The 15,209-nt window shown below is 34.6% G+C and overlaps 1 protein-coding gene across 1 annotated transcript; it reads right to left on the minus strand.

Moving 5' to 3' along the window:
• Nucleotides 1-4,242: 4,242 nt before the first annotated feature.
• On the minus strand, nucleotides 4,243-14,842 carry LOC117316422. Its single transcript, XM_033870985.1, has 2 exons — nucleotides 14,678-14,842; nucleotides 4,243-13,590 (listed from the first exon to the last, which is right to left on the minus strand). Exon 2 carries the CDS (start codon nucleotides 13,416-13,418, stop codon nucleotides 12,318-12,320), a length of 1,101 nt encoding a protein of 366 aa, XP_033726876.1. The 5' UTR covers nucleotides 13,419-13,590; nucleotides 14,678-14,842; the 3' UTR covers nucleotides 4,243-12,317.
• Between the last annotated feature and the right edge of the window lie 367 nt (nucleotides 14,843-15,209).

Genomic DNA, 15,209 nt, shown 5'->3' on the forward strand with positions numbered 1-15,209 from the left:
GCAGAGGTCACACAAAGAGGATATTCCCTAAACGAGCAACTACCACACGCTAAGTAAAAACTATTTCTCGATCAGAACAGTAACAATTAGGAATGAACTGCCAGAATACGTAGTGTCAGAAATAAATATTAATTCTTCATAAAATTAGTTGGACATCCAATGGAAAAATCAAGAACTTTATTTCAATTATAAAGCAGAACATAGAGAACAATATACATATTTGTAAATGTAACCGGATAAAGTATCTAATATATTGATTTATTATGTATCTATTGTGAATCTGGTATAGATGACTTGTAGTCCTGAATCAGAATAAAACTTATCTTATCTTAAATTAATATCGTCTATAGATATGAGTTTAGTATAGAATAAAAATTGCAGCATACATTTGATTCGTCCTTCGGGAATGCTTGGGCTAAACGTGTGGATACCAATAAGAAATGTTAAAAATATACCTTAACATATTGTGGAATGAAAAAGGGGGGCATTAGATGTTTAATTCATAAATTTCTTTAATTATGGATATTAGATCATTTCAATTATAAAAACAATTCACAATTTACACAATGCCAAATCAGCATAATGGCATCTCTTATGAGGAAATCCTGGATTTCCTAAACGTACAGGACCGTAACAATCGGCTAATATACAAAGCAAATTATTTTACTCAATTATTATCCTAACCATCCAGGACCTCAAAAGGGATCGTCAAGGATAGCAAAGTGGTAATTCGAGGAGGATACTGGATCTACCAATATGGGTTCCTACTCCGACTGACCCGCCCACTAAATCTCAAAGAGCAGAGGCGTTAAGAACGCAATCCCATACAAATGTGAGCAGGTCTCGAAAAAGATGGGTCGGCGATTCAACTGGCTTTTCAAGCATATGCAAAACAGGACTGCAATATCATAACTCTTACTTATCCCAAGTAGTCCATGGTCATATAGATAAAACTTACCTTGAGACTTGGATCGGAGGGAAGATAACAGAGATAAAAAAAAAAAAAAACGAGCTAAAATAGCCTGGGTACAATTTGTAGCTAGTCAGGTGTTGTCAATGAAGGAGAGGACGCTTAACCTTCCAGAACGCTTCGTTTTCCTCTCCTTGTACTCCTTTCATGTTCTCCATGTAAATCTGTATTTTTGTTCCTATTTTGTCATGTTTAATATATTTTGAGTTAGCATTGTGATTTCGTTACTATGTCGGTATTCTTTGTTGTTTTTGTAGGTCTGTACAACATATTCAAATGTCAGGATTTCTATTAAGGACACTGTTGTGTAATAATGATAATAAGGGCACGTAGTTAGCGACTCCTGTGTACTCGACGCCATAGAACATGTAAATCTATATCACCTCGAACTAATACCACGTGCTCAAAAATGAGAACAGTGGTAGAAACAATGACGTAAACAGGCATATTAGTGAGAGCAGGTTAACTCATAAAAAGATGTCCAAACTAGACAATCATAAAACTTTAAAAATCATGTGGTGTTGTATTGAAATAGTGATATGTGTAACCGCGGCGTACAAAGCATGGATATATATTTGTTCACGTTTCCTGCAAAAGTGAGTTCACAGGTCACATTACTTGCTCTGCCTAGTGGGAATTTCTATTTAGTCTAGAGGTAGGATGTCAACTCGGAGAACGCAATGTCGCTGATTCGAGGCTCAACTCGTACAAAAAAAAATGTTATTCCTTCTTCGTATTGAAGCACTATATAACTCCGAAGGCAAAGCTTAGATGCTAGCTGTCTCTTTAGGATACAAGTGGGTAAACAGCTGACTTACAGGAATCTGCATTGTCCATGACTTCATGTTAAAGAGGATAACAAGTGTTTTCTTATTAATAGACTACGCGTTTTCGGTGTTTGGTACATAAAAAGACTCGCCTTTTCTATTGAGTGCAATTTATACTTTGCAGCTTACAATGTCATTTATAAGACCAAACTTGTGTTTTATGTTGTCACTCTTTTGTTTTATATGATCAGATCTGTGATCTGTATCATCAGATCTGTGATCTATATCATCAGATCTGTGATTTATATCATCAGATCTGTGTTTTTTATGATCATATCTGTGATTTATATCATCAGATCTGTGTTTTTTAAATATCAGATCTGTATTTTGTGTTTTATATGATCAAACTTGTGTTTTATATGATCAGAGCTGTTTTATATGATCAGATCTATGTTTTATAAGATCAAACTTGTTTTATATGATCAAACTTGTTTTATATGATCAAACTTGTGTTTTATATGATCAAACTTGTGTTTTATATGATCAAACTTGTGTTTCCTATGATCAGATCTATGTTTTATATTATAAGATCTGTGTTTTATAAGATCAAACTTGTTTTATAAGATCAAACTTGTTTTATATGATCAAACTTGTGTTTCATATGATCAAACTTGTGTTTTATATGATCACGCTTGTGTTTTATATGATCAAACTTGTGTTTATATTAACAAATTTATGTTTTATATCATCGCGCTTGATTTAGGATATCAAACTTGTTATTTCTATTATTGCTGGAAATCTTGTGACAGGTTTGATATAGGTTATTGTATTGTCTTGCTGTCAGTCAGTCAAACACGTCACGTGTGTATCCAACTCAGTCTCCCATAGCTGAATGTTTACTAGGCATAATCATCGCAAAATTGCGCGTTTTCCTTGCTTGGGACTGTTACCTTTGCTCCGGATCAGCTGATTTATCGGTTTCGTCACCACTTCTAGTGTGTTGATGCACGATGTTCAGATCATCTTCAAAATATGTAATTATCTAAACCTTCGATGTATGCACTGTCTCAAATTTAACAGCAATCTACCATGATTACAAAAATTTAAAAAACAAAAACCAAACAAACAAAAAACATTGCATCGACTAATTTTTCGTCGAAGTTTTTTGTTGACTGTTGTCTTGTCATTGACACCCCAGCGGTACAAGCAAGTGCTGGAATAATTTGGCAGATCTAATCAACTCACCAATATATACATTAAATTTTTTTTTTTCGTTTATACGATAACCCCTCATAACTAGAGAACGAAAATGTTGTTTTCAAGTTTGGAATGTTTTATGGAAGAGTAGGAAAAATATAATTTTTCAATAGCAGAGAGGTTTTTCGGAAACGGATGGGCAGTTTTGATCTTTTTATTCTTCAAATTCTTCATTCCATGAATTTCACCTTTTGGAGTATGCATGCGTTTTAGAAACTCTTATTTTACCAGTACCTAGGTATGACATTAAATGATTTGATAAGAGCTTGGCTGAGGACATAGCTGAACCAACAATGAAATAGTGTTTGTATGAATTCTTGTGAAGCTGTGGTATCCCATATAAACGAGGCAGGTCCACATCCCTATTAATAAACGTATAATATGGGTATGGTATAAGCATGGAATTTACCAGAATAGAACGTAAGCGATCAGAGAACCATGTCACTACACAGGTAATCACAGATCATGTCTCATAGTGAACTCTTTGAGTGGAATGTGTCATTATGGTGTTCCGTTAGGGCCAAATTTCCAACATAGCTCCTTCGCTCCTTCGGCCTAAACTCGAAGGAGCGAAAACATGATGACGAAGGAGCAAAGAAGCGAAGGAGCCAAAATACGATTGCGAAGGAGCGATGGAACTTCGCTCCTTCGCCATCGTGTTTTCGCTCCTTCACGTTTAGGTCGAAGGAGCGATATTGGAAATTTGGCCCTAACGAAACAACCATATATCATTGATAAAATGAGAAACCTCTTCTGGATACGTAATTGAAACAATAAGACTCTTGTTTGATTTAATTATCATTTTATTTCAGTTCATATTCATAAATTAGGAATATATCAAAGACGGTTTGGTAATTGACCATCACATAATTATAAAGGGCTGTAGATAGATAGTCTACTTCATGCTTTTCAAACAGTTCCGATATCTAAGTATTTCGAACACTCTCTACATTTATCGGATAAATACGACAGCACACTTTTTTATAAAGATATTTTTATAAAGTTAATTGCTTTTAAATTATATGTGACATTATTTGCACCTTAAGGGGCGCCAGATAAACTGAAACACACCTTCTGAAAAATAGTATGTATAATTGTTTCTTTCTCCTTTTAAAGATTTCGTTGAATAATTTAACACACGGGCTATGTATGGTTATATATTACGTGATGATTCGAAAGTAAATATCCGGTTTATTGTTACGAAAAATTAAAAAGAATTAAAAAAAACCTAGAAACTTATGAAAAATATGAATGAATCTTAAATAAAATAAATTAACATTTATCTTAAAAATATATTCCAAGTCTGGAAGCAAATTCATCTTATTGATTTGTGATATAATCTAACGGTTTCTTGAAGAAGTCTCAAGATTTACCAGATAACGGTTCAAAATGTGCTTTTTCATAAATCAAATTGCGTAGATCGAATATTTCATATTGATATACAATTGATTAAATAATAACAAAGTACATCCGGGTAACACTTTCTACGGTACCCGTATGAAGAACCGAACCTTTAGAGATGCTTTATCCGAACTCGTCAATTTTGTTGGGAAATAAATAATTCAGATAAGGCCACGTACATATTTAAGGACTAGGATCAGTTTAAAACAGGAAATAAGAAAAATGTCATAATTTAACACATAAGTATACATTTAAAATAAGTTTTCATATGACATAGCGTTATCATATCACAGGGATCAAAATCACAATGTAAGCCATGGCTACACATGTACCATAGCACGTTCAGAACACACTCTATTTTTCTATCAAATATGAAAAGTACGAATGAAGCTGCACAAGTACATACATTGTACGTACCCAACAACATTTACATGTACTTTCGGAACACACTCTGTTTTCTATATAATAACACAATAAATAGGACGGCTGAAGTTTTCGAAAGGATGGACAAGTATACATTTACACAATGAAATAATTCTTACAAACATTTGTTTTAAACGAATGTTATTTATGAACGAAATTCATAACTGTTAGCACCATATCATTACGTTCGGAAAACCTCAGTAGGAATCAATGAACGTTTCATTTCTGTTACAAGGCATTAAGAAAAGACTCGATAACAGCAATGATTAACATTATAATCACTATTTGATTAAGTTACAGAAGATCATGACAGCAAACAATTCTTAAATAATGAAAACATTAATATTGCGAAAGAAGGAAATATTTTAGAAATTATCGCTGGAATCACATTTCCTTGCAACAAAAGTGAATGTGCTTACTGAACAAAATGAAAGTTTAAAACCACACGTAATGCACTATATACAAAAGTAAGCCCACTAATATTGGCACATGGGAACAGAGACGGAGTCCTAGATTCCGGAATTTAATCGTTCCGAATTCTAACGTCTCAAAAAGGCTCAAATTTGTTTCACACAATAAGTATAGGGTATAATCATATAAATATTCTATCGCCGTTAATATGACTAATTATCATATTTCAGTTTCATTCAAAGAAATAATTGTCAATACATAATTTGTTAGCAATTTGAAAGGTGTTAATATCTTTTTCTAATGAAATATTAACAAAACACAAGCTTAGATTTTTTTTCAAAAAGATACAGGGTTTCATTAATAAATAAATTCTTCATTATAGTTTTTCTAACTGACTTATCTAATCATTTTCAAATCGTCTTAAAATAAATTAACTCAATATGTAGACTATGTGAACATTTTAATACAATGGACATTGCTTGGATAAAGCCTGATGCTATTGCATGGTCGACTCTCGGATTCCCGATACATAATATATATGTACGTCATCGGGGCAGGATTGGCTCTCCTACAAAACATTTAATACTGTTCTTTGTTCCTACTAATTCCATTAGAATATGATCTAAAATCCGCATTACGATGGTCTGTATGATTCCGTAATGACAGTATATATATATTACCTCGACTATAGGCGGGCTCAACTAAATGGATAAGTTAGAAGTCTTTTGTTTGTGTATATCCCACCATGGCTTTAGTACGTCGAAGTGTAGCAGACATTTCCCTGTGAATAATTACTTCTGTTTTCAGAAGCGTTTTTCATTAAGGCCTGTAAACCTATGGTCTTGATCAATAAATATAAATTTTAAACTAGACACAATCGGTATCTTGTCAAATAGTTAGTATATAAACCGGTCGACCCTCGAAAATAATTGCAAATTCAACACATATTGTGTAACGGCTTTTAAAGCTAAAATGGGCAGAGCAGCAAACAATGGCGGGCTAAGGCGACAGACGAATTTGAAAGTGGAGTTATCTCTGAAGAATAAACTTGAAAGTCTAACTGGTATCGTTAAATACACATTATGACACAGAACTAGGACGTTTGCCAGTGAGCACTGCGTATCACGGAACGTCCCGGTATATCACCTTCGGATTTGTTTCCTAAATGGCCTAGTGTCTGGGTTTCAATGCTTGCCCCGGGAACTTTGTATATAGGAATAACAGTCTCTAAGTAAACATTAGACAAGTTGTATTTTGTGCCATTGTCATAACCAATTACACCATAAAAATCGAGATTTCGGTTATTTTTACAGAATTCTTTTCGTGTTTAGTCTTAAATAAAAAAAGATTTCTTGTATTGAACACTGATCTTTTAAAACCTAGTCTAGGGACTCCACGGTACTAAAAACAATGGAACTGCGTGTTGCAATGTATGTGACGTCTCCTTGACAACAGTGGTGTACACAACGATATTAGTATGAAATATTGCGTTTTGCACGTTACGAGAACAATGACATCACATGTTACAAATCTAGCTCTAGTTGTCTTGATCTGGTCATTCTTGTTAATTAATTATTTCTCAAATGATTGATAAATATATTTCATACTCCTATCTTAGTATATTGTTGCTACTACGTCACAAAGTCGGAAACAATTTTTGCAATTGTTGTAAAATAAATAAAGTTGATATTTATGTATGTTTTTAAATAAAAGCCCTTACATTTAGACTTACTCATGCCCATTTACTATTGATAGAAATATAAAAATAAAATGAATAAACTATAGTAAAAACTATGCAAACGAGCATGTATAAGGTTAAAATGGCTTTAGCATCAACAGACATGTTTGTTAATGTTTCCATTACAAAATAAAATGCATCATTAAAATTCTTCAATAATTGATACTTGGTTTGCTAGAAAAAAATCTCGTTTTCTCTGTTTGTCCGAATTAAGATGAATTGTTTAATGAATTTATCCAGAGTCCATTATGATTAGCATTAAATTTCTCTGTAGTTTCATTTTTTTCTCTTTATTTTGTTAATAAAATATTATTTTACACCATTATTGTTAATCCAAAAATGGTATGACTGATGGACATTATTTAGAAACAGTTTGACATTCCTTGCAGTTCTTAAATCCTTATATTGTGTTTACTGTCTGTCAATCGCAATACACCAATTAACATAGGACAATGTAGTCGATAAAAATGACGGAAACAAACCAGCTAGGGAATATACAACAATAGAACAATAATGAAAGACAATGTAACAATGCATCACTATACAATGGTAATACAATCATGCCTTATATGGCAAATCGTTGAATAAAAAATATGTATGCTTTTTAACCATAATCAGCACAACTGTACCCATCCTAAGGTCTATACCTGCTCAAGGTCATCATTTGATATCTGGCAGTGGATTTCCAAATACTGATTAGGCATTTTAACAATGATATAGTCTTTTTTATTGTATCAATGCTTTTTGTTTAGTATCATATTCTTGACTTGGGTGAATCACGTAGTATTGTTCCATGTGTGATACGATCACGACAATTAATCAATCTGCGTGAACATCATAACTGGACACGCGCCAATCAAAAGGGTCATAGGTCAAAAATAAACTGTGTGGAAAGTTCATGGATCAAATATGTGTTCATAAAGTCAAATGAAATATGAAGAGAGACAATAACATGCAGACAGGTAATCTTAAAGTTCATTGTTCCATATTGCATCTTGATAATAACGATAATTAACCGCTCACCTCTCAACGCGATGGTATTTATGACGTCACACCCCCCTCGCTGATTTTGAAAGGTGCTTTCCGGGCTATAAATTCCAGACCTGAATTACTTTTGATACGTGTACATTATCAAACACACATGCCAAGTACCTTGTTACAGCCAAAGTAAACCTTTATTGCCATAAAGTCAAACAATATTTAGAGATAATACCCCTAGTATTAGATGTTATAAAAGTATGACTGCCATACTAGGCTTATAAATGGCCTTCAAATATTTATAGTAACTTATTTTTAATATTTCTTTTCATATGAATATACAAAGATTAATTTCAATGTTTTGCTTTTAACTCCAAAATTAACTGTTTAGTGTGATTTTGTTCTGAAAGTATTCAAATGGATTATCTTCCAGCTATATGCTATATGCTTATGTTTTCAGATGAAACCGAATACAAAATTTTAGTACAAAACAAATTAACTGGAAGGGGCTATGAGTTGTTTGAAGTATATGGTTAACCTTATGTTTTAGTCAATGGGTCACGTGATAATTGGAAATTTTATATAATCCGTACCATGTGATCTTTTGGTTTCGATAATCCCAGGATTAGGGTCACGGGAAAAATGTCGCATACGAACTTAACATAAATAATATCTCATTATCTTGTATTGTCAAATAGGTATGTAAATAAACATTGTAGTCAAACGAATATAACCTTAAATAAATATATCGAACGTAAAGAAAATAGAATACATGTTTCTTCATAAATCTTCTAAAAGTCTTATAAAAATAATAAGGAGAAGGCATTAATTTCCGTTTAATAACCGTGATACTCATCATGAATATTATTCATTTATCACGCGGAGAATCCTTATATTACAACTGAATTTCAAAACTGAAGAACAAATGAGATTATCAGATATAAGAAATTCCGAGCTTCCATTCCGTCACTCCTGTTTGCACCACCCTCTGTTCACGTACCGCACAGTGGGGGTCCACTCAACAGGGGCGTGATCAGCGGTCACACATAGACTCTGTCGCAATCTCACTTATCATACAATATTTATATTTATCGATTACCTATTTCTATTTTTGACTATACCTGTAAATTCTACCTCTTATTCCTGTAGTTAATGAATTATTGAACTCCATATTTTTATTTAATTTTTTGTTCTTATCAAAGTCTGTTTTCTTGAGAGAAAAAAACACAAACAAAATAAAAACAATAATACCAGAAAGGCATGTCTAATGATATAATGTGTTGACTAGGACTGATAACCGCTTACTGGCGTGTTTAATAAGATACTACTCGTTTACGCTGTCTCCGAGGAGAAACAGTAAACAACCGGTAGAGACTTTTAAATCTCACAGGTAGCGAGGTAAACATCGACAATAGGGAATACCTTAGTGCCTTTCATGACAAATCAAGCGTGAATTTTATTTATGTTTGTGTAAGCTACCATCAAATATATTTTGTAATGTTAATTGAGCAATAAATTGCATTGTAAGTCTATTTAGCCGAGTGAGACATCAATTAGCATTATATTTTGATTGATCTTGACGTCAACGTTTCGGTTTTGATATTCTTTGCGAAAATGTAATATTTTAACCGCATGGGGTAAATAATCTAATATTTATTGATAAATCATTTCAGATAACATTAAAAACATCTCAGTTTTATATTGATGCATAATTAACCATCGTTGGTTACCCAAGTTCGATTGTACTGTTATTTAGTACAATAAGTGAAACGTAACGCAGACGAACGCCCTTATCTAGTGATAATTAGAGGAAGTATCCTAATAATGATCTTTCTAGCAATATGTTTTTATAACCGTTTTATGCATCTCAGTAAATAATCATTGATGTCGGTAAATACCTTTTTAGGCTGTGTTAGTGGTACATGTATATGTATATGTATATTGACGACTGTTTACCTTTTTGTGTGCCATGTTTTAGTGGTATATCGACGACTCTTTACCTTTTTGTGTGCCATGTTTTAGTGGTATATCGACGACTGTTTACCTTTTTGGTGGCTTGTGTACTGGTCATAATAAAGATTTGAAATTATTTCTTCCTTTCCAAAGCTAGTTATTCCAATTATAACACTCACTTTTAATGATAGTGACCTAGTTTATGTTTACAATGTTATTATGTACGTGACTGATATAGACATAACTCCGGGATATATTACCTTGGCTATATTGGATAATGTTACCTATTCCTGATCTAAGCGATGTGGGTGTCTCTATAGCTGGGAGGTAAAGGAAACTGACCTGTGTCCACGCTTTAACACATTACGTATATAGCGTAAAGTTAATTTCTTACTTTTACTGTAATGTATACAGTATCGTCGTGTGGTAAGAGTACTCTACTATGAACATGTTTCCAGTGAGTGCAATGCATTTCTATCTGTCAACTTTTCAATACTTTCTTTTTGATTATGTCAGATAATAACATACTGTTTTATCGATATTCTTACTCAGCTTGGCGATGATGAACACATTGTTTGTACTTGAACATCTGAGGACCATGTTACTATTGTTCGTTGTATTTTGTGTTAATGTCAGCTTTGACAATAACAACCTTGTAAGCATGCTTGAAATCGTCAAGATTTTAAATGTAGAGTTATAGTTCGTGTGTTGTAAGGGACGGGAGATACTGACGTAGTTTGTGGTCTAATATACAGAATTGTGTATTGATTGAGCTCTGGAAGGAGGCTTGGTTCCTATTTATCGTTATAATGCAATGTGTATCTTAATTAAAACGATTTACGATTACCAGTCTGCATTTGTGGAGATCGAGACCATGTTTTCTGCCGTCCTATAGAGCAGGTATAGATCCAACGACTCTCCTATTGTGGAGGTATGTTTGGTGCACAATGGATAATCGATGGGTTGGTACCTTAGGTTGGATAAGTTGGAACCAAAGCTGGTAATGTCTCTGAAGGGTATGTGCCACAGGTAAAATAACCAAGAGCTTCAACATTATCTTTTTGGCAGAAAATCCAGGCGCCATATCTATCTTGGGTTAAAACTGGCACAAAGTGTACCCAGTGTAAATTCATATCTTTGAAACGATTGAAATTACTTATCGCGAAAGTTCAAGATCATTCCCAATGGAAATTAACACAAAGTCAATAGATTAAAGGAATAAATAGCACGTGAGCAAAGCATGAATTTCATAGAACAGGAAATGAATTCAAGCAAAGATGTTTTCATTTTCATTAGAGCTATTGTAACTAAGCAAACATGTTGTTACAATGGTGGCCAAAGCCTGGATTTCTGATAATCAAAGGTGCAATGTTGAAATTCTGTAGGTACACTTACAAACTATTGCAAATTATTAAAAATATATGAACAATGGAAGGAATACCTTATTTATCACAGATAGAACATGGCCAAGTGAACACTAGACTTCGTGAAAGATGGTTATGTATACCCGATAGGGGGTAACACCCACCTCTCACGATGTTAATAAATAAGGAGAGGCCTCTCGGCATAGGTCTCAATTTCTACCTAACACGCACACATAAAACATTAACAAACTGAACCTGTTTGTTTCGAACCAAATTGAAATGAAACATTGGATAAATAATATGTCGTTAAAAGTGACGTCATCATTACGTATGATCTAGATATTTTAACACGAAACATTTTCTATGTCCTGTTGACATTTCATCGTCGTTGTTTTCTTTAAATTTGCCATAATAGGTTTTTTTATTTCTTTTTCAGCTTCTTTGGTTTCAAACAAACAGGACTCTATTTGATGGACCGGGAATGTCTGACAATAGATGTGTTGTCGATATTTAGGGCGTCGGTCATTACAAAACAGTATTGTATTGTAATACTGGAACCCAAGGATAGCCAGGTTGTTTTAGGATAAAATATTGAATACCTTGTAGAATACTTTAAGTTCAGATTTTACTTGTAGGAAATTATCTACTAGGTTTTTTTCAAATACATAAAGAAATATTAAAAATGGAAATAACTTATTTTGAATATTGGTGTCTTATTTTATTATGATGTTGTCATTCTACTCTCCTTGACTAACACATCATGTCAGACAAAAATCGATATTATTGATGCCGTGGCCTTGGAATCCCTTATAAACATAACAATACTAACACCAAGTAACAAATCGATCAGAGATATATCACACACGCTTTAAGCTTTAACTGATTGCCGGGTAAACAAACAATAAACAACTTACCACGCGAAACCTGCGGTCGTCAAAGAAACTCAGCTGTTTCTATAACAGCCAGATCAACAACCATTAACATAAATATTTCTGTAAGTTTCCAAAACTTAATAATTAAATCCGTAAGAAAAATACCACAATTTCATAGTGAAATCAGGAGTCTCCATATACAATATGGACTGCCGTATCCGTCTGTGGTGGAACGTCGTGGTACTCTATTTCCGGTTCCGGAGGGATTTCCCTCTCCTCTGACTGAACACCTATGATCCAGTTTATGATATATTGATCCTTGTTAGAATCCGAGTCAGAATCATCATTCTCCTGTTCTGTTGTTGTCCGTGATTCATTTTCACTACTTTTGTTATTGAAGTTTAATACATAAGTTGAGGAGTATCTCCGCATTCCACTTACATTGCCTGCAGTAGTTTTATTCCGAGTGAGATTTTCGGTTTTGTCAATTGACAACGTCCTTTGATTATTCTTGGCGTTTTTGTCATTCAGTTTTTGTTCACTATTATTCCGTTTGATAAATGTTTTTGATTTTTGGAACTCTTCAATGGGAGAGATAATTTTAGAGTCACTTTTGCAATGTTGTAAGGGACGCCGGTTTGACGTCGTGTTGTTATTGCCACTGGACAAGGAATTTTCTTTACTAGACAAACGTGACGTCCGGAATCTCGTTGACCGCGGTGTCATCTGATTGTGTGTACTTCCCACAGGTTTTCTCTTCCCTTGATCTGTCCGAGGACTTCCAACGTCGGTCTGTTCCGGAACACACCAAGTCTTTCCCCTATTAAGACCGACAGACTTTCCCTGCTGTCCTAAACTCTGTCCGGACGACGATGAGTTAGCGCTGAGTGGAGACTTGGCGGTTTGACCCCTAAGTGAACCATCACTTGTTGCACTATGAGGATGACTGCCAGAATTACCATTATAGGATGTTCGGCGAAGTAAAGATCCCTGGAGCACTAACTGTGTAGGGGAGTACTTGGTCCTGTAGTCTATCGGAGGAAGTTCAGGCGCACTCATCCTTCTGTAGTTGTACTCCTTGTTTCCACCCAAACTTATAACATTGTCCTCAAGTGAGTTCTCTTTAATTGGTTTTATATCAAAACTGACAGAGCTTATTCTCCTACGTGCTCCTAACCACTGTCGTCGCGGACCAGTCTTTGTGGAGTGTCGAGTGTACGCCGGCCTTTTCGGAACTGATCCCACTGAAGTTTCTAGCGTCATTGATTTCGAATCCGATTTCATGTTGTTCTACGCATGCGTGAAGAGATATAAGAAGCTTATATGTCGATGATTGTATCATTCAGACGGCTGTATTGACGTGTAGGGTGCATTGTTCACTATTGAGGTTTAATATATACATAGTCCATGTACAGGTAGATCAGGCCATATACCTGTGTGACGTCAGATAGTTTACCTGTAATATAAGAAAAATGCCCAATAATGACTGGTACAATATATACACGCCGGTAATATCTCCTATAGTGATATATATAACGGGCCAATATTCTCATGCATATCTTTATTCTATTCACAGGTAAGTAAACGCTCAGGTAGAATTAGACAGTCCGTTATTTAATGTGACAATTCCGTTATTTAGTACCGGGATCTACATGGAGTCATTTAAAGGGTCCTCGATCACTGTGATACCTGCACAAACTATTCCGATAAATCTTTCATCCCTCTGTTTAGCAAAACTTCCTGATTATGAACTAACCAATCAAAAAAGTACTCGGATTGTAAACTTTGTGTACGGAGCGGTGACCTCTGTGGGCAAGTTTGGTATGCATGTTCCTAAAATGTCCCTGACTGTAGTCGTAAAAACCAGGCCACCATTAAATTGGTATAATGTTATTTTGGGAGATCCAATAAAGTTGAAGTGATAAGTTCAAGGGTGCGTTGTAAACATGTGTCCGTGGATCACACAAGTTCATCCATTGTTCTGTAATCCTTAAAAATCAATTTACAAACCACCGTATTCCTCTTTTTTCTTTATAGATCTCGTGAATATACACTAGAGTGATTTTTGTTTACACGATAACAAATTTTGCCTTTTAGACAACACCTGTTTACTTACAGGGATCCGACGTATCTGGAAAATAACATAAACGGATTACTTCAACTATGCTTCATGCAAAATTTCTTCGAGTGACAAGCTTAGAAGATGACCTCACCAGTATGCTGTTGTGCGGCGTTAGTTTATTGCTAAAGCACGTCCCAGCTTTTTTTTTTATCCAAATAATCGGAAACAGTTTGACGAAGTAATAAAATCATGCATGGTCGATTACGCCTCTATTCAATAACGATTTTAACGTTGCCCTGTAGTTCAACCCAAACGACTTTTCTCCAGCTTGCTCAAATACTTATATTCCCGTATTTAATATCGCGCGGGTACATGCACACTTGGAATCGAGACTGCGGTATCAAATCAGCAACATTGATCTGGACACTGTTTAAACATACACTGCTAATATCACCATTATCGATTTCACTGGTAGCAATACCTGTCGAGGTGGAGTTTATGTTGTCTTAGTTGTTCAAGGCGATTTCTGCTGAAATGGTCAGTATATAGAGTGTTATGGTGTACAGATATGCCCCTGGCGTTAACCTCAGCTGTCCCGATGGCGTACTGTGGCCTACCACAGCTGGAGTCGGCCAAAGCTCCCAGAGATTTTGTCTGCCAAAACGGTCTTGGCCCAAATCTGAAAAATCCAGAGATGAGATTTGGTGGACACATGTATGACCTGGAATTACAGGCTGATAAACCAAATATTGATCTTACAATGCAAATCTCTTTCAAGCATTTAATCCACAGATTTCTGGCAGAACAAAAGTGGATTATTTACTTTCCATTCTGTAGTCCTGTTTAAAATTAGATTGCTGATCATATCTAGGTCGTACAAATCAAGCCTATGAAAAACTTATCTGTCGGTGTATTTAAACTTGTGTTCATTGCAAACATCTTTTTTATGTTATATTGAACTGAAAATTTAAGCGCTATGAAATGTCGTAGCTTTGTCGAAGGAAACTGTAATA

Source organism: Pecten maximus, chromosome 18 (assembly GCF_902652985.1).
Source record: "Pecten maximus chromosome 18, xPecMax1.1, whole genome shotgun sequence".
In the NCBI taxonomy this organism is placed as follows: domain Eukaryota; kingdom Metazoa; phylum Mollusca; class Bivalvia; order Pectinida; family Pectinidae; genus Pecten; species Pecten maximus.

Excerpts from the sequence above, each read along its gene's own strand:
- LOC117316422 (XM_033870985.1), bottom strand. The coding sequence starts at position 13,418 with ATGAAATCGGATTCGAAATCAATGACGCTAGAAACTTCAGTGGGATCA.